We start from the raw sequence: 18291 nt of genomic DNA on the forward strand, positions 1-18291 counted from the left end.
TTTGATGAAGAGAGTTGAAGTATTGTATACATGTTAGGGCTGTAGGCGCTGGCGAGCAGCCAGCCTCTCTTCTGGTTCTTTTTAACCCTTTCTCCAGCGTTTGTTTTACCTGAGAAAGAGTAACTTGAGTGTTGAGGCGTGTTTGTCCTCAGGCCGTGCCCAAACACGCCTGCAGACATGAATGGCTGAGTCTGTATGAGTGTGAGGGGGAGGGGCAGTACTCCAAGAAGGGGCGGCGAGGTACTCCATAAGGGGAAATGCAGTCATCCAGCAGGTCATGAGTGGCTGTGCAGGGGGATGAGGGGAACGTCTGGGGTCAGTGTACCAGGTATTCAGGATCAGGTATTCTTTGGAGGTGTTTGTCGAGTTCTCTCTCTTGAACACAGAGGCCGGGCAATTATGGTCCTTACGTGTAGCGGGAGAGTGTTGAACAGTCTTGGTCCCCTGATGTTGATAGTTCTCCCTCAGCGTACCTACTGCACCTCTGCTTTTCAACGAGGGTATTTTGCACATCCTGCCATGCCTTCTGGTCTCATGTGATGTTATTTCTGTGTTCAGATTTGGAACCGAGTCCCTCTCATATCTTCCACATGTAGACTATTATGTATCTCTGCCGCCTGCGCTCCAGAGAACACAGATTGTGCACTTTTTCACTGTGCTGTTGCTTCTTTAACACTCCTACATTGCAAGAAAACTACTGAAGCACGCACTCTCACACCTCACACTCCCACGGATACCCTGTGAGAGTACTACTGTAAATAATAATAGTTAATATTATTTAAAGTACTTGGAGGGGCGGGGCTAGATGATGCTGGAAGGGGCGGGGCTAGATGATGCTAGAAGGGGCGGGGCTAGATGATGCTGGAAGGGGCGGGGCTAGATGATGCTAGAAGGGGCGGGGCTAGATGATGCTGGAAGGGGCGGGGCTAGATGATGCTAGAAGGGGCGGGGCTAGATGATGCTAGAAGGGGCGGGGCTAGATGATGCTGGAAGGGGCGGGGCTAGATGATGCTGGGAGGGGCGGGGCTAGATGATGCTGGGAGGGGCGGGGCTAGATGATGCTGGGAGGGGCGGGGCTAGATGATGCTGGGAGGGGCGGGGCTAGATGATGCTGGGAGGGGCGGGGCTAGATGATGCTGGGAGGGGCGGGGCTAGATGATGCTGGGAGGGGCGGGGCTAGATGATGCTGGGAGGGGCGGGGCTAGATGATGTGGGGAGGGGGTGAGATCGTAGACAAAAAAGTCTTCTATTGGTTTGTATTCCATAATTGAGTTTATGTGTGGCGGGCGGCCGGGCTGGTGGGCGTGGCCCAGATGGGCCTCCTTAACTTTATGGCTCTTGGGTTATTGATTATATCCTTCTGCCCTCGCTGTTCCTTTGTCTGCCTGCACGTGTCTTGGCCTGCACGTGTTGGGGCCTGCACGTGTTGGGGCCTGCACGTGTTGGGGCCTGCACGTGTTGGGGCCTGCACGTCTTGAGGCCTGCACGTGTCTTGGCCTGCACGTGTTGGGGCCTGCACGTGTTGGGGCCTGCACGTGTTGGGGCCTGCACGTCTTGAGGCCTGCACGTGTTGGGGCCTGCACGTGTTGGGGCCTGCACGTGTTGGGGCCTGCACGTCTTGAGGCCTGCACGTGTCTTGGCCTGCACGTGTTGGGGCCTGCACGTGTTGGGGCCTGCACGTGTTGGGGCCTGCACGTGTTGAGGCCTGCACGTGTTGAGGCCTGCACGTGTTGGGGCCTGCACGTGTTGGGGCCTGCACGTCTTGAGGCCTGCACGTGTTGGGGCCTGCACGTGTTGGGGCCTGCACGTGTTGGGGCCTGCACGTCTTGAGGCCTGCACGTGTCTTGGCCTGCACGTGTTGGGGCCTGCACGTGTTGAGGCCTGCACGTGTTGTGTTATCATTACACAGCGTGTCTCATCGAACACATCACAGCAGCTGTTTTAGTAGCTTCTGAAGTTACTGTTAAGGAAACTGTGATATGTATGCCAGTGGTTCAGTATACCAATGGTTCAGTATACCAATGGTTCAGTATACCAATGGTTCAGTATACCAATGGTTCAGTATACCAATGGTTCAGTATACCAATGGTTCAGTATACCAATGGTTCAGTATACCAATGGTTCAGTATACCAGTGGTTCAGTATACCAATGAGTTTATTAACCGATAATGTTGAACTAAAGACAACAGCAGGCGGCTCCCAGTTGCCACACACAGCCGCGATATTCTCCCGGGTCGATATTTCCTTGACAGGATATTCCGCAGCTGGTGATATTTCACCATTTGAATATCTCTCCGGCTGCATACTTCCCCGGCTTGATATTCCCTCGGTTGAACATTGCTGGAGCCGGACACTGGAGAGTAAGATTCCCGGGGTCATTATCAGGAAGGCTTAAGCATGTACTGGCCACTCAGAGCCAACACCGGTGACCTGATAGTGAGGGGGGGGGCGGGTCGCAGAGACACAGCACTCTCCAACTATTAACACATTGCATTTTTTTACGAAATTAGTGAAAATTAAAGCACCGTAAGATGCCATTTCTGAAATTTTCTCAATCCATCGTCCAGCCCAACAATAAGTCAAATTACTGACTTAGTTTCTAAGTGGCGGTTTTGACTTATTCAGCAGACAACCAACAGACAGGATGAATATTCCATAGAGTATAATAAACGTTGCTCCTGTTAAGTGCAAATTAATATTATTGCATATTGCGGGTTTATGTATGGTTACCGTTGAGTTAGGTTAGGTTAGGTTAGGTTAGGTTAGGTTAGGTTAGGTTAGGGAGTGTTTACACTACAGCCTCAAGGTGAAGGAAGCACGTGTAGTGCCAGCCTCCAATAGTTCGGGAGACAAATTAGGTTTCAGGAAGTTATAACTAGGAGTTAGAGGAAGGTGACGCAAGTTATTCTCTAATTGCTGCAATTCAATCAGCCAGGTAACCCGGCTTTGTAGCGTGGCGGGGGCCGGCAGTCTCCTGTGTCCGTACTGAGCGGCTGGACACAGCCCCGGAGATTGTCTCACTCGTATCCCGGCTGTGTCCTGATGACCGCTGGCTCTGGGTGTCCGGGGACACGACTCCCTGGTGTCCAGGACAGCGGCCACACCCAGTACAGGCTCACCACACACTCACTTGTTGCCGGGTATTCCCGGTGAAACTAATTTGTCGAGTGCCAGCTTCAGTGGACAGTGTTAATTACTCGCTTACCTGCAACCTTCCCCTCCCCCCCCCCTCATGACTGGTACGTGTACACACACACACACACACACACACACACACACACACACACACACACACACACACACACACACACACACACACACACACACACACACACACACACACACACACACACACACACACACACGCGCGCACGCACGCACGCACGCACGGTAGTACAAGCCAGCAAATACACTCAGTCTTTCTCAATGACTCCGAAGGATATTTATTGCTTGGCGTGATGGAGTCACCAAGTGAGGAACGCCTGAGAGAGCCTGAGAGAGCCTGAGAGAGCCTGAGAGAGCCTGAGAGAGGTGTGTGAGCGCCTCCACGTGGACGTGTTCGACTCCGCCGCCCGCTACCACTCCGTCTTCGACAAGGACTGTTTACAGATGCTGGGACCCGGGGCGTACGGAAGCTGTGTCCTGGCATCAGCTGGGTCCTCCTGGCTGGCTGGCTAAGACCTCTGTCGACATGGAACATATTATTGATGCGTTAGTAGTAGAAATAAAAAAGGCTCTCAATGACTCCTTTACTCAACCATTCCTTCACTCATTCACTAGCTCACCTAGGGTCCACCTGGGCCACCGTGGCCCTGGACCCCACCTCCCTCACTCACCTGGGGTCCACCTGGGCCACCGTGGCCCTGGACCCCACCTCCCTCACTCACCTGGGGGCCACCTGGGCCACCGTGGCCCTGGACCCCACCTCCCTCGCTCACCTGGGGGCCACCTGGGCCACCGTGGCCCTGGACCCCACCTCCCTCACTCACCTGGGGGCCACCTGGGCCACCGTGGCCCTGGACCCCACCTCCCTCACTCACCTGGGGGCCACATGGGCCACCGTGGCCCTGGACCCACACCTCCCTCACTCACCTGGGGGCCACCTGGGCCACCGTGGCCCTGGACCACACCTCCCTCACTCACCTGGGGGCCACCTGGGCCACCGTGGCCCTGGACCCACACCTCCCTCACTCACCTGGGGGCCACCTGGGCCACCGTGGCCCTGGACCACACCTCCCTCACTCACCTGGGGGCCACCTGGGCCACCGTGGCCCTGGACCCACACCTCCCTCACTCACCTGGGGGCCACCTGGGCCACCGTGGCCCTGGACCACACCTCCCTCACTCACCTGGGGGCCACCTGGGCCACCGTGGCCCTGGACCCACACCTCCCTCGCTCACCTGGGGGCCACCTGGGCCACCGTGGCCCTGGACCCCACCTCCCTCGCTCACCTGGGGGCCACCTGGGCCACCGTGGCCCTGGACCAATCAATACCGTTCTCACCATCCAGCCAGACCGTGATAGAGGGCCCATGGTAAGTTTTCCTTATAGGACTGTAAATCTTTTGTTCTGTCGTCTTAAAGGTCCTTCTACTTTTATCGAAGGTTAAAGCTATTCTTAGAAGATGGGAGGTTCATCCTTCGGCTGCCTTCTCTACTTACCCTATGACGCCAGGAGGCGGGTCCCCCCACTGCTGCCTTCCTCAGTGTCACCAGGAGGTGGGTGCCCCACTGCTGCCTTCCTCAGTGACGCCAGGAGGTGGGTGCCCCACTGCTGCCTTCCTCAGTGTCACCAGGAGGTGGGTGCTCCACTGCTGCCTTCCTCAGTGACGCCAGGAGGTGGGTGCCCCACTGCTGCCTTCCTCAGTGTCACCAGGAGGCGGGTCCCCCCACTGCTGCCTTCCTCAGTGTCGCCAGGAGGTGGGTGCCCCACTGCTGCCTTCCTCAGTGTCGCCAGGAGGCGGGTCCCCCACTGCTGCCTTCCTCAGTGTCAGCCAGGAGGCGGGTCCCCCCACTGCTGCCTTCCTCAGTGTCACCAGGAGGCGGGTCCCCCCACTGCTGCCTTCCTCAGTGTCGCCAGGAGGTGGGTGCCCCACTGCTGCCTTCCTCAGTGTCGCCAGGAGGCGGGTCCCCCACTGCTGCCTTCCTCAGTGTCGCCAGGAGGCGGGTCCCCCACTGCTGCCTTCCTCAGTGACGCCAGGAGGCGGGTCCCCCACTGCTGCCTTCCTCAGTGACGCCAGGAGGCGGGTCCCCCACTGCTGCCTTCCTCAGTGACGCCAGGAGGCGGGTCCCCCACTGCTGCCTTCCTCAGTGTCGCCAGGAGGTGGGTCCCCCCACTGCTGCCTTCCTCAGTGACGCCAGGAGGCGGGTCCCCCACTGCTGCCTTCCTCAGTGACGCCAGGAGGCGGGTCCCCCACTGCTGCCTTCCTCAGTGACGCCAGGAGGCGGGTCCCCCACTGCTGCCTTCCTCAGTGACGCCAGGAGGCGGGTCCCCCACTGCTGCCTTCCTCAGTGACGCCAGGAGGCGGGTCCCCCACTGCTGCCTTCCTCAGTGACGCCAGGAGGCGGGTCCCCCACTGCTGCCTTCCTCAGTGTCGCCAGGAGGTGGGTCCCCCCACTGCTGCCTTCCTCAGTGACGCCAGGAGGCGGGTCCCCCACTGCTGCCTTCCTCAGTGACGCCAGGAGGCGGGTCCCCCACTGCTGCCTTCCTCAGTGACGCCAGGAGGAGACATTACCTGTTGCAGTAAATGTCTTAGCAGAGTTCCGAGAGAGAGGATTAACACACAGAGCAAACTACCAGAATGTGTTTACGTCTGCCTGCGTCCCTGGACTGCAGGAATCTTAGAGACGTCTTCGTGTGTTGCGGCTGCTGCCGTGGTGTTGTAACCGAGGGTGTAGCAGCCGAGGGTGTAGCAGCCAAGGGTGTTGCAGCCGAGGGTGTAGCAGCCGAGGGTGTAGCAGCCGAGGGTGTAGCAGCCGAGGGTGTAGCAGCCAAGGGTGTTAGCAGCCGAGGGTGTAGCAGCCGAGGGTGTAGCAGCCGAGGGTGTAGCAGCCAAGGGTGTAGCAGCCGAGGGTGTAGCAGCCGAGGGTGAAGCAGCCAAGGGTGTAGCAGCCAAGGGTGTAGCAGCCGAGGGTGAAGCAGCCGAGGGTGTAGCAGCCAAGGGTGTAGCAGCCGAGGGTGTAGCAGCCGAGGGTGAAGCAGCCAAGGGTGTTGCAGCCGAGGGTGTTGCAGCCGAGGGTGTAGCAGCCGAGGGTGTAGCAGCCAAGGGTGTAGCAGCCGAGGGTGTAGCAGCCGAGGGTGAAGCAGCCAAGGGTGTTGCAGCCGAGGGTGTTGCAGCCGAGGGTGTAGCAGCCGAGGGTGTAGCAGCCGAGGGTGTAGCAGCCGAGGGTGTAGCAGCCAAGGGTGTAGCAGCCGAGGGTGTAGCAGCCGAGGGTGAAGCAGCCGAGGGTGTTGCAGCCGAGGGTGTAGCAGCCAAGGGTGTTGCAGCCGAGGGTGTTGCAGCCGAGGGTGTAGCAGCCGAGGGTGTAGCAGCCGAGGGTGTAGCAGCCGAGGGTGTAGCAGCCAAGGGTGTAGCAGCCGAGGGTGTAGCAGCCGAGGGTGAAGCAGCCGAGGGTGTTGCAGCCGAGGGTGTAGCAGCCAAGGGTGTTGCAGCCGAGGGTGTAGCAGCCGAGGGTGTAGCAGCCAAGGGTGTTGCAGCCGAGGGTGTAGCAGCCGAGGGTGTAGCAGCCAAGGGTGTTGCAGCCGAGGGTGTTGCAGCCAAGGGTGTTGCAGCCGAGGGTGTAGCAGCCAAGGGTGTAGCAGCCAAGGGTGTTGCAGCCGAGGGTGTAGCAGCCTGGCATCCTTCCGTGAAGCGCACCAAAGCCTTATGAAGTGGAGATACTTCATCAACAAAACAAAAATTGTTGTGAAGCAAATTATAAAAATGTATAAAGCTGCGTCCTGGTCCACACTGCGTCGTGGTCCACACTGCGTCGTGGTCCACACTGCGTCCTGGTCCATACTGCGTCCTGGCCCACACTGCGTCCTGGCCCACACTGCGTCCTGGTCCACACTGCGTCCTGGTCCACACTGCATCCTGGTCCACACTGCGTCCTGGTCCATACTGCGTCCTGGTCCACACTGCGTCCTGGCCCACACTGCGTCCTGGTCCACACTGCGTCCTGGCCCACACTGCGTCCTGGTCCACACTGCGTCCTGGTCCACACTGCGTCCTGGTCCATACTGCGTCCTGGCCCACACTGCGTCCTGGCCCACACTGCGTCCTGGTCCACACTGCGTCCTGGCCCACACTGCGTCCTGGTCCACACTGCGTCCTGGCCCACACTGCGTCCTGGTCCACACTGCGTCCTGGTCCACACTGCGTCCTGGTCCATACTGCGTCCTGGCCCACACTGCGTCCTGGCCCACACTGCGTTCTGGTCCACACTGCGTCCTGGTCCACACTGCATCCTGGTCCACACTGCGTCCTGGTCCACACTGCGTCCTGGCCCACACTGCGTCCTGGTCCACACTGCGTCCTGGCCCACACTGCGTCCTGGTCTACACTGCGTCCTGGTCCACACTGCGTCCTGGCCCACACTGCGTCCTGGTCCACACTGCGTCCTGGTCCACACTGCGGTGTGGGGGCGGCAGTGGCCGTCAGCGTGGCGGGAGAGGGCCTCTGGGACATACATGTTGTGTACGTGATGTTGTCGTAAGTTTTGGTCTCGGGCCATGCAACCTATTAGGTCATTGGGCGTCATGGTTTATTCCCAGCACACGATCCGCCAGTCGTTTTACAACCAGGTCCGTAATTACTGCTGGGGAACAAGGGGCGAAGGAAGAGACACAGTACCAGGAGGTAGCCTCGTTCTTGCTGGTACCTGGGGGCTGGAACACAGTACCAGGAGGTAGCCTCGTTCTTGCTGGTACCTGGGGGCTGGAACACAGTACCAGGAGGTAGCCTCGTTCTTGCTGGTACCTGGGGCTGGAACACAGTACCAGGAGGTAGCCCCGTTCTTGCTGGTACCTGGGGCTGGAACACAGTACCAGGAGGTAGCCTCGTTCTTGCTGGTACCTGGGGCTGGAACACAGTACCAGGAGGTAGCCTCGTTCTTGCTGGTACCTGGGGCTGGAACACAGTACCGGGAGGTAGCCTCGTTCTTGCTGGTACCTGGGGCTGGAACACAGTACCAGGAGGTAGCCCCGTTCTTGCTGGTACCTGGGGGCTGGAACACAGTACCAGGAGCTGACACTATAATCTTCATCACTTGTGGCAGAACTAACAAGAGTACTCTTGCAGGTACCTGGTGCTGGAACACGTGTCTGGTGGGGAGCTCTTCGACTACCTCGTCAAGAAGGGCAGGTTAACACCTAAGGAAGCTCGGAGATTCTTCAGACAAATTATATCAGCCTTAGATTTTTGTCATAGTCACTCTATATGGTGAGTATATGGTGAGAGATTTTGTGTGTGTTGACAAATGTTGTGTTGTGTTGCGGGGACTGCAACTACTATAAACACCTCTCCGGTGATACAAAGTGATGCTTTGTTACAGAAACACTGTACTTATCTAGAATGGTTATCTGTGTAATATGATTAATATTACTGTTAGTTTACACAATTTTCAATCTTAAAACCCTATTTTATTTTGCATTGTATCGTGACAAACGTTACCAACTTCCGACTGTCTTGTAGGGTGTGAGATGGTGGTAGGGTGGCCATTACCCATGTTACAAAGGGTATTATTCCCCTCAAACTCCAACAATTTTATTCTCCACGTTCGCTATCATGGTTTATAAATTCCCCTGATATACCTTTCCTACACTGAGGTTTTTTATATAAGGGTTTTGAATGACTGCATTCTACATTCACCCATACACGGGTGAATGACTGCACTATATTCACCCATACACGGGTGAATGACTGCACTATATTCACCCATACACGGGTGAATGACTGCACTATATTCACCCATACACGGGTGAATGACTGCACTATATTCACCCATACACGGGTGAATGGCTGCACTATATTCAGCCATACACGGGTGAATAACTGCACTATATTCACCCATACACGGGTGAATAACTGCACTATATTCACCCATACACGGGTGAATGGCTGCACTATATTCAGCCATACACGGGTGAATAACTGCACTATATTCACCCATACACGGGTGAATGGCTGCACTATATTCACCCATACACGGGTGAATGACTGCACTATATTCACCCATAAACGGGTGAATGACTTAAGCTGTGGCTGACCGGAAAAGTTGAGACGGTCATGTCTGAAGTGATCCACCTGGTGCTTGTGAAATGCGGCGCCACAAAGACCTTCAAACTTCCTTATCAGTGCGCGGGAAGTTGGTGCTCCTAAGGTCTGCAAGTCTCCCGAGGACCACAAGTGAACGTAACCAAGAAACTCCCGCCCTGGAGAATGACAAACTGATGGTGATAAACTAAAAATCCTTCTTACAGTTAAGACTCCCGACTGTGGTGTGTAAACTGGCCCTAAGAAGGTCACGGACGTATATATGTTCCCTCATAAAGCACACGTCAACTGTCTTGTAATAAATCGACATTCAGTATCCGGTCTGGTAGTTCAGTTGGCTTCGTTCTCGACACACACTCGGGGGATCCTTGGTTCGATTCTCGGGCGGGACAGAAATGTCTGGATTAGGTTTGGTTAGAACATGAGAAACTTGTTAGTTTTATGTTAAGGTTTGTTCATTTATTATGCACTCCATACCCATCCAGTGGGCGGTAGTGGACCCCATACCCATCCCGTGGGTATGGGGTCCATACCCATCCTGTGGGTATGGGGTCCATACCCATCCTGTGTGTATGGGGTCCATACCCATCCCGTGGGCAGTAGTGGACCCCATACCCATCCCGTATGGGGTAGTGGAGGCGATACACACAGGTCTCGGGGGACATGTATGGACACGCGCAGGAAGGAACACTGGTAATGGTCTCTGCCAGACCCACACCGCTCTTGAGGCAGTGGTTCCCGCGCCTCACTGGTCGCTGTAACCAACACCAGTCGTCCCTACACAACTTTCCTCTGTATCTACTTTCTTGGACTGGACGGTACGGTTACAGCCTTGCTTCTTGCAGGGTCAGGCGTTCGATCCCCGATGGTGGAAATGGCTGGGCACCGTCCCTTCACTCCGTTCTTCTTATTGTTCTCATATCCATTTCAAGTATCATACTGGCTTAGCGCTTTCGCCTTATAATTGCTTAACCTCTGCATCGCCTTCATCGCCTACATATACCACCACCTTCCTCTCAATATTAACATTATTAATTGTTTATTTTTATTCGTGGTTGACTGTGCCCCTGACGAAGCTTGTCTGTCGCCAGCCACCGGGACCTGAAGCCGGAGAACCTCCTGCTGGACGAGAAGAACAGCATTAGGATCGCTGACTTTGGCATGGCGTCCCTGCAGCCCGAAGGGTCTATGTTGGAGACGTCGTGTGGGTCACCTCACTACGCCTGCCCGGAGGTCATCAGGGTGAGTGTGTGTGTGTGTGTGTGTGTGTGTGTGTGTGTGTGTGTGTGTGTGTGTGTGTGTGTGTGTGTGTGTGTGTGTGTGTGTGTGTGTGTGTGTAATTATCTAAGTGTAGTTACAGGATGAGAGCTACGCTCGTGGTGTCCCGTCTTCCCAGCACTCTTTGTCAATTGAAACTACTGACGGTTTTGGCCTCCACCACCTTCTCATCTAACTTGTTCCAACCGTCTACCACTCTGCGAAAAGGAATTTTCTTATATTTCATCGGCAGCTGTGTTAAGTTAGTTTAAATCTATGGCCACTTGTTCTTGAAGTTCCAGGTCACAGGAATCCTTCCCTATTAATTTTATCAATTCCCGTTACTATTTTGCACGTAGTGATCATATCGCCTCTTTTTTTTCTATCTTCTAGTTTTGTCATATTTAACGCCTCTAACCTCTTCTCGTAGCTCTTGCCCTTCAGTTCTGGGAGCCACTTAATAGCATGTCTATGCACCTTTTGCAGTTAGTTAATCTGCCTCTTAAGATATGGGCACCATACAACTGCTGCATATTCCAGCTTTGGTCTAAGAAAAGTCGTGAACAATTTCTTTAGTATTTCGCCATCCATGTATTTAAACGCAATTATAAAGTTAGAAAGTGTAGCATTGGCTTCTCGCACAATATTCTTTATGTGGTTCTCAGGTGACAGTTTTCTATCTAGAACCACCCCCTTAGTGGCTATAGGAACTATCTTTCCTATTACCTTACCATCGTCAGCAAACATGTTCATATAATTCTGTATTCCATCTGGTAGATCATTTATGTAGACAATGAACATTACTGGTGCAAGAACTGAACCCTGTGGTACTCCACTCGTGGTTCATGGCACTCCACTAAACAAGTATGGTTCATGGCGCCTCACTAAATACAGTAACAATGGTGTAGTAATTAACCTGCCCATTAACGCTTACCTTCCAGCCACACAAACACAGCTGGAATATTGGAGTTTCGAAGCAAAAAACTACAGAACTGACCCAAAAAATATAATCCAATTAAGCTTCCCCGCTCTCCTGATTTCCTTTCATGTGTGTATACACACACTCTCATATATATATATATATATATATATATATATATATATATATATATATATATATATATATATATATATATATATATATATATATATATATATAGGAACATATATATATATATATATGTATATATATATATATATATATACATATATATATATATATATATATGTATATATATATATATATATATATATATATATATATATATATATATATATATATATATATATATATATATATATACATATACTATGGTTGTACCTAGAGGTGCCCGGGGTAGTCTGCCTCTCCTCATAACCCCATTCCATCCCTCATTTCCTATCTTCCCTTTGACCCCCTTCTCCCCATTCCCTTCGCCCCCTGCCCCTTTGACATTGCCATTCCCCCTATCCTCCCCTCCCCCTCCTCCCCCACTTCCCCTTCTATCCGAAAATATTAAGAAATTGCTCCAGTAAATTTCACAGTCTACGGATATCTCATTCCCGATTTCATCCCAGATTTATTTCAGACATATAACAATTGCTCTGGGATGTTGGGTTACTCGCTGTATATCTTAAAGCATTTAACTTAGGCCTACCCTGACGAGCCTACACCCGTCCCGTAAACCACACTATTTCTCCTCCACATTTGTGTGAGTGTAGGCCCAGGTGTCTGGCCTACAACGCTGGCCACACATTCTTATTGTATATATATACATGCTTGTATACATACACATATATACATGATTACATATACACACATGTATTTACAAACTTGCAAGTATATGCATGCATGAATACATACATAGATACACACACACATGCATTCACAAACATACATGCATATGTATGCATGTGTACATACATAGAGGCACACACGCACTTGTACCCGCAGGCAAATATCCAGAGGGAAAGAGGCCCCAAAAATTGGAGCGTGTAGATGTATTAATACATTTTCGCCTGGTGATGGTGTGTTTGTTTCTTGTCTTGTAGTTGTTTATCTCATTTGTAATTGTAAGATTTTTGTTTTGTCATTGTTTTTTTTTTTGGGGGGGGGGTAGATGAGAGCGCCGGGAGCGGACCGCTTCAGAAGAAACTAATTCTTTAATTCTTTTTCTTTTTTACTATTAGCAATGTTGAGCTCTTGATGTATATATATATATTTGTAACTAATTGGAGCAGGACCAATGTTAATGGCTTTATATCCCTTGATGCCTGTGACTTACTCGACCTTCAGTTGATCTCATGTGCCTTAATCTGGTACTATAATGCGTATATCTTCCTTGCGTAACTAGCCTCGTCCGGAGAGGCTACAGACATCACGTGGCCTGTTGGCCCCCATGATGCACTTTGATCAGTATCTCTTAATTACCTTACTAATATCTTAATTACCTTACTATATGACTTCAAATGTCCACTTGTGATATAGTGAAACTATAATATTTATTTAGAATTTTAAATATAATAACCCCTAGTTAGATATATTTACAGGTAAATCAATAAAGTGGGCATTTTTGAGGCTGGGTGTGAGTTTCTGATTACAAAATCAGATGTAAATTTTGTTTAACGATGTGGGAAGTGAGTGTGTTATCCTGATGGTGTTGTTGGTGGTCCTCAGGGAGAGAAGTACGACGGTCGCAGAGCGGACGTGTGGTCGTGCGGGGTGATCCTGTACGCCCTCCTGGTGGGGGCGCTCCCCTTCGATGACGACAACCTCCGCCAGCTGCTGGAGAAGGTGAAGAGGGGCGTCTTCCACATCCCACACTTCGTCCCCCCGGACTGTCAAGACCTGCTCAGGGGCATGATCGAGGTCAACCCGGAGAAGCGCTTCACGGTGAGAGGCGCACGCATGCATACGCACGCACACACACACACACACACACACACACACACACACACACACACACACACACACACACACACACACACACACACACACACACATGTTGTCGTCACACACGTTAAAATGTCTTGTAGGTGTGACACCACAAGACATTTAAATTTCTTCAGAATAATTGGGGAATTTGCACAGATATTATATATATATTTTTTGGAAAAACACATGCTAAAAGGGAGCAGTAATTTCAAATTATTGTAAAGTATTTTTAAGCGTTTATCTGTTAATTGTAAATATAAATAATGAACCTAACTTTCTTTTAATCATTTTGGCATTTCATAATATCTAAATATACAGCAAGTCCACAAAAATGAGGTTGCCTGGACCTCTCAACCTTTGGGTCGAGGTGAATATGTAGGTATATATGTATGTGTGTACGTATGTATATACAATATGTATAATGTCTATGCGTATGCAATGTATGTGTGTATATGCGGAATCCAAGAGAATTAGTTCTTGGATTGCCGCCTTTCTATCGACGGTTGTCTAATGCAATGTCTCTTTGACCTATTTCCCTGACATTTACTTTTAAAATTATGAATGGAGTTTGCTTCCACAACCTGTTCCTTTAGTTCATTCCATTAAGTATATGTGCCTGTGTACACGTGTGTGTGAGTGCTTGTGTGCGTGCGTACGCGTGTGAGTGCTTGTGTGCGTGCATACGCGTGTGTGTGCTTGTGTGCGTGTGTACGCGTGTGAGTGCTTGTGTGCGTGCGTACGCGTGTGTGTGCTTGTGTGCGTGCGTAACGCGTGTGTAGTGCTTGTGTGCGTGCGTACGCGTGTGTGTGCTTGTGTGCGTGCGTAAACGTGTGAGTGCTTGTGTGCGTGCGTACGCGTGTGAGTGCCATGACAATGACGTGTTGAGCTGACCGCGTAGTGTCGTCCTCCTCCAGCTGGAGGAGATCAACAAGCACCCATGGGTGATCGCTGGCGGGAAGGGAGAGCTGGAGCTGGAGAAGCCCATGATGGAGGTGGTCCAGACCCACATCATCCCCACCAAGGACAGTATCGACCCAGATGTCATCAGAAACATGGGCTCCCTCGGCTGCTTCAAGGACAAGGACAAAGTTATGTTGGACCTTCTCGATCCTTGGTGGGTAATTCACTGCTCTCTTTAACCAGTTCGGGTTTTTCATGTAGTCTTTTGACAAAAAACAATCCAGATCGTTAGGTAATGAAAGGTTCAATGTCTTGATAGGCGGAGGTTTATAAACTTTATTAGGCCAAAACATATTTTGTCCTTTTACGAGTCAATTTTTTAATTTTTTTTCATAATTTGTTAAATAGATTTTCAGCTGCCTTATGTGTAAACGGCAATTTTTGGTGACTTGTGCATAGCGGGCTCCGATGCCTCGTCTGATGAGGGTGAGAGGCAGTGACCGTCACCTCATTACTGCCTCGTCTGGCGTCGGTGAGAGGCTGGGGACCTCCACCTCAGCCTCGCCTGGCGTCGGTCAAGAGGCAGACTGCCAAGTCTCACGTCAAACCTCCGCCTCGCTCTTGACCCACTTAAACCTTCTTTCCGATGCGCCTGCTACTCTCAAGGCTCAGAGCTGCACAACAGTCTCTCAATTCTTTTTTTATTCTTGGTTTGGATAAATATTGAAAACATTAAAATTATATCATACAATGTTTTTCTTTCGTGGAGTTTTTTTCTGCCACAGACGTGGCCACATATTTACAATGCTAACCATCATATATTAATTTTCTTCTGTCCTCCATGGACAAGGTTAGAGATTTGTTAAACATACAGTTCAGGGATTTATTGAACAATCAACCATGGAAGGTGATTGTAGTACTTTAAAATGCTAAGCTAAGCTACATACGTAAATACATAAATACACAGATTTACGTATGCCCTACAGTGGAGTGGTGAGTGGTTAATTAACTGTCCCGTTATGGTAGGAAACCTGTCGGTATGTTGCTGGAATGTCAGTCTGAACCGTTGTCGTTATGGACAAAAGTGAATGGATTTGGGTACCTGCTTGATACCTGCTGGATGGGGTTCTGGGAGTAGTTCTACTCCCCAAGCCCGGCCCGAGGCCAGACTTGACTTGTGATAGCTTGGTCCACCAGGCTGTTGCTTGGAGCGGCCCGCAGCAATTATAAGGAGGCATCCGGTTCCGGTGCCCATGGAGCTGATAAACAAAGGGTAAGATAAGGATACAGGAAATCTTCAAGAAGGTTTGAGAGATAAGGTGGAAATCAGGAAGTAGACGGTAGTGGCCCAACCACTTTGGTTGTGTGAGGTGATTCTGACCCTGTGACATGATACGTGTAATGATGTACGAGATTGTTGGCCAGACACTGGTGGTGGGACGGTGATATCTCATCACCTTATATTTATCACTTACGTTACTTAACATATAAAGCGTCGTTGTATTAATACGTCAAAACTAAGTCAAGCACCATCGTATTTGACTACAAATACTTTATAAAACACAAATATCACCTAACTCCACATTTATTATATATATTTATGTATCCTAACCTAAATATTCTTTAACAATCCCTTATAATGGTAATGAGCGAGTGGGGCTGTAGAAGAAGCAGGGTTAACGTGGACACATCATGACTAAGAGTCAATAGACTCATTATACCAAGTTCATATTATACCAAGTTCATATTATACCAAGTATGAACTTGAGCACATATAAGGCTCTGCAATATTGCCAATATGCAGAAAATAACATACTTGAGTCTGGATGACATACCAGATATTAACACCCAAACTAAACCTAATTAAGTACATATTTGTATTATATTAAATCTAGGTTATGTTTGATTTTAGTTGTCATAAATTGTTAAAGCCTCGTGATCCCAATTATCACCATTTAACCAGTTGGCTAAACCGTTGATTGTGTGACGTGCAAAAGTGCACATTTTGTACATGTACCCGACGATTGTTACATGTGCTGCCTCACTGGAGAATAGTTTGAGGTGTTCATGCTGATCCAATGTTGCCGACTTCGCTGTACTTGATCCCAGCAGGCAAGCGGTGTCGAGTTAGTTGGAGGTGTCAGCATCCACATGTTTCTCTGCTGTCCTCTCTTCCACCGGCGAGGTCCGGCTATCTGTAGGAGGAAGCTCGTCATTTGTTCTTTCAGTCCTTACATGGTTTCAGGCCAAGTCTGTTTCTCCCTCCTTGCCCGGGAAGAGGGTGCTGTGCTATTTCTGTAGGATTCTTTAAAGAGTGGTCGAGGTTCTGGTGTGTGTGTTCCCTGAGCGAGTGGCGTTTCCTTGTTTCGGACACTTCTGGTGGAGGTCAAAGGAATCTGCTCGCTTTTGTTGAAGAAGACTCTGCTAGTTATTCTCGGCCCCTTTGTTCACCCTGGCAAAGGGGCCAGTGACACTAGGGCCAGTGAGGGCACGTCGACAGGTTTTTATGAAGTTGGACTTAGTAGGTTGTGTGTCGGGGTTTCTCCTGGTGAGAGATTTGTTAAACATACAGTTCAGGGATTTATTTAACAATCAACCACGGAAGGTGATTGTAGTACTTTTAAAATGCTAAGCTAAGCTACATACGAAAATACATAGATACACAGATTTACGTATGCCCTACAGTGGAGTGGTGAGTGGTTAATTAACTGTCCCGTTATGGTAGGAAACCTGTCGGTATGTTGCTGGAATGTCAGTCTGAACCGTTGTCGTTATGGACAAAAGTGAATGGATTTGGGTACCTGCTTGATACCTGCTGGATGCTGCTTGATACCTGCTGATACACGATTTCTCCTTGACTTGATTCCTTCACTTCCTCAGGGTATATTTTGGTACTGATCAGCTGTAAACAGTTGGCACTCACATTTGGGAGGTGTTGGTTATGGGCATTCAGGATGCTTCAATTACTGGTGGTTCAATTCCTCCAGCACATTCTCCTGAAATGAAAGTACTTATAGTAACTATTTGGTCCTAAGTACTAATATGTTGCGATGGACCACCAGAAAGTTGACTTGTAATATTGATCTTGGACAAACAAGGAAACTTTTTTAACCTCAACTTAAATCTAAGATCTAACTAACCTCTCCCAGAACTTCTAGGCTTAATATAGTACATATATACAAGGCGTAGAAATATTTAGGTTTGACTTTTAGCTTTATTTTTTCTGGACTTTATAAAATTAATAGTACAGAAAGTGCTTTACTGATGATCCATCACTACATGTCGATACTTTGGACCAAATAGTTATTCTCAGCACTGTCATTGAGGGAGAATGGGTTGAATGTAGTCTGACTCTCCCACCAAGACAAAGGTCGAGCCTCAACCTGTTGTGGGTTAACGCTCATATCGTCTCAAACTTAGCTTACGTCCATCAGTAATTCTGTGTTGGCGATGATGTCGAGCAAATTCAACTTTCTGGTGAACGAAATGAAATCTCAGCTGCTGCTGGCGCAACGCTTGACATAGTTGGGATTCACTTGGGACACCACGACCACTTTCATTTTCCTTTCAAAAATAACATTCAGGTAATGGCAACAGTAAAGATTGCCATTAAAGACGTCTCAATCCCGAGGAGCTCTACTCTCTCCGTCTGCACCTCGACAGTGTTCCACTAGCATTCGATTTGGGCAGCCTCGCGGTTTCTTCCACTGTTATACTGGATTTCAGTCGTAGTGAGGAAATCCACTGGGGCTGTGAGACGACCGGATTTCTACTGAAATCGCAGGAAATAGTAGTCATACAGTAGAAATCCGGTTGTATGACTTTTACCAAGTCAGTGGTGGTGGTAGAAGTGGATTGTCTCCTTCATATATATTACGTTAGTGTGATTTTCTTTGTTTTTCAGTCGTAGTGTCTTCTGGCTTCTTAGGTTTTAGTTCTCACAGCAGTTGTTGGTACGTCGAA

General features: G+C 50.0%; 1 protein-coding gene across 4 annotated transcripts in view; it reads left to right on the forward strand.

The window, feature by feature from the left end:
* Positions 1-18291, forward strand: part of sff (sugar-free frosting) — a 192045-nt gene that overhangs the window by 164026 nt on the left and 9728 nt on the right. For all 4 annotated transcript variants that reach the window (XM_069310831.1, XM_069310830.1, XM_045769330.2 and 1 more), the window contains 4 exons: positions 8283-8423; positions 10349-10499; positions 13171-13386; positions 14343-14542. In XM_069310831.1, coding sequence (XP_069166932.1) covers positions 8283-8423; positions 10349-10499; positions 13171-13386; positions 14343-14542 — 708 coding nt within the window. The remainder of the gene's footprint in view (positions 1-8282; positions 8424-10348; positions 10500-13170; positions 13387-14342; positions 14543-18291) is intronic.

Source organism: Procambarus clarkii, chromosome 68 (genome assembly GCF_040958095.1).
Source record: "Procambarus clarkii isolate CNS0578487 chromosome 68, FALCON_Pclarkii_2.0, whole genome shotgun sequence".
Taxonomy (NCBI): domain Eukaryota; kingdom Metazoa; phylum Arthropoda; class Malacostraca; order Decapoda; family Cambaridae; genus Procambarus; species Procambarus clarkii.